This window comes from Penaeus vannamei, chromosome 28 (genome assembly GCF_042767895.1).
Source record: "Penaeus vannamei isolate JL-2024 chromosome 28, ASM4276789v1, whole genome shotgun sequence".
Classification (NCBI taxonomy): Eukaryota; Metazoa; Arthropoda; class Malacostraca; order Decapoda; family Penaeidae; genus Penaeus; species Penaeus vannamei.
Window position 1 is genome coordinate 28,509,480 of NC_091576.1, and position 2,408 is coordinate 28,511,887.

General features: G+C 45.8%; 1 protein-coding gene across 1 annotated transcript in view; it reads left to right on the top strand.

The window, feature by feature from the left end:
- The window catches only part of LOC113830581 (mucin-5AC), a 27,397-nt gene extending 25,223 nt beyond the window's left edge, over positions 1-2,174 (top strand). The window contains exons 14-16 of the mRNA XM_070141603.1: positions 13-84; positions 247-1,272; positions 1,931-2,174. Coding sequence (XP_069997704.1) covers positions 13-84; positions 247-1,272; positions 1,931-2,109 — 1,277 coding nt within the window. The 3' untranslated portion in view covers positions 2,110-2,174. The remainder of the gene's footprint in view (positions 1-12; positions 85-246; positions 1,273-1,930) is intronic.
- Positions 2,175-2,408: the final 234 nt, after the last annotated feature.

The following is a 2,408-nucleotide window of genomic DNA, read 5'->3' on the forward strand; positions in this document are numbered from 1 at the left end:
TCTCGCTCACAGGTCCCTCCACAGAGTGTAGCTGCGATGGCTGTCTTTACCCAAGCAAGAGCGATTGTTCTGCCTACTGGGAATGTGAGTATTTTTTCCTATAATTATTCTTGTTGGATTGTACATATTTTCGTTTATCTTAAACACTATTACCCGTGCTGCAAATGTCAACATCTATATATCCAGCGATAAGACAATAAGGATTAGCAAAGTTTCCGTCTCCTACCCTCCCTTGCCGCACTGCAGGCCAGGGCGGACGCGCCGTGGAGCACCGCTGCGGCGCCGGGTACCGCTTCAACCCCGACACCTCCCGCTGCGAGCACGCCATCAGGGTGGAGTGCTCGACGTCCGTGCGCCTGATGGGCGACTTCGCCTCCGAGACGTGTGTGGACCGGCGCGTGAGCTGCCCAGTCTACGCCGCCGCTGGAGGCTGTGAATGCCGCGGCGACGACTGCGACTGGCCGGCCTACGTCGTCAGCTCGTGCCCGAAGTCGTGCGACATGTGCGGCGCGCAGAGCAAATTCAAGCCGTGGTGGATCGACTCGAGTGAAGATTCCAGCGAGGAGGGTGGCTGGAAGCCCTGGTGGAAGGACTCCAGCGAGGAAGGCGGCTGGAAACCCTGGTGGAAGGACTCCAGCGAGGAGAACGGCTCCAGCGAAGGAAACGGCAGCGGAGAGAACGGGTCCAGTGAAGAAACAGAAGCTCCTCCCCCACCCACAGCTGCCCCAACAACTAGGCCTCCTCCCCCTCCCACAGCTGCCCCAACGACTAGGCCTCCTCCCACACCCACAGCCGCCCCAACAACTAGGCCTCCTCCCCCACCCACAGCCGCCCCAACAACTAGGCCTCCTCCCCCACCCACAGCCGCCCCAACAACTAGGCCTCCTCCCCCACCCACAGCCGCCCCAACAACTAGGCCTCCTCCCCCACCCACAGCCGCCCCAACAACTAGGCCTCCTCCCCCACCCACAGCCGCCCCAACAACTAGACCTCCTCTCCCACCCACAGCCGCCCCAACAACTAGACCTCCTCCCCCACCCACAGCCGCCCCCACAGAGGAACCCTCCAAGCCCGGAAACTGCGGCGTCGACTGTTCCCAGGGGCAGTACCACCCACATCCCAGCGACTGTCACATGTTCATCCAATGCACCCCGTACGGCCCCCAGGAGATGCCCTGCGCCCCGGGAACCGTGTGGGACCAGGACCTCTTGACCTGCAACCACGAGGCCACGACCCCCTGTGTCATCGCCGAACCCTGTGTCAAAAGTCATGGTAAGTATGAGGTTTCGAGGATTGCGAAAATAGTCTAATATGCATGAATCTCTGAATTGTCAAACTACTGACTAACATATCTATTTATTATGCATTGTGTATATCATATATATTATATACATTATAATTATGTTATATATATATGTGTATGTATATATATGCATATATATATATATATATATATATATATATATATATATATATATATATATATATATATATATATATATGTATATATATATATGCATATATATATAATTATATATAAATATATATATACATATATATATATATATATATATATATATATATATATATAATCATATATAGATGAATAGATATATATATACATATATATGTGTATATACATATATATATGTGTGTGTGTGTGTGTGGATGTATATATGTATGTATGTATATATATATATATATATATATATATATATATATATATATATATATATATATATATATATATATATATAGCATCTATTATATTTATCAAGATGTATTCCTTTTCTACCTCTCTCTTTGAGGGACTATATTCTCTCTCCGCATTCTTTTAAACTTTCAACTCATGATAACCACCAACCACGGCCAACATTTTACAGCAACGTCCAGTCTCAATCTCCTTCCTCTTCTCTCTCTTCCTCCACAGACAAGCAGTGCCGCAGAGGAGACGGAAGATATGCCGTCGAAGGAAAGAAGACCGAATATTACCTCTGCCACTCCGGAGTATCCTTCCTCCTTCGCTGTCCCGATGAAGGAACCTTTAATCCTCACACTACATCCTGTGTCTATAAGGACCGCACTGCCATCGGGAAGGTAGTCGCTTAGAGGGAGAGAAGCGGTGTAGGTTGTGTAAGAACATATGTCAGAATTAAATAAAGTGTAATTTGAAATCTGCCTTAATATCCCTGATTGTGACGTGTTATTATTATAATTATCAGTGTTATGGTTTCTGTTATCATAATTACTATTTTGTTATTGTTATCATTATCATCATCACTTTATATAGTTTACATGGTTACGAATACTTACTAAAAGTAGGCTATGATGGTATTAGTGTCAAAATCATTGATTTGACATTAAAAATTTGAATACTTTCAATGGGATTCTAGAATCATAGAACTTTG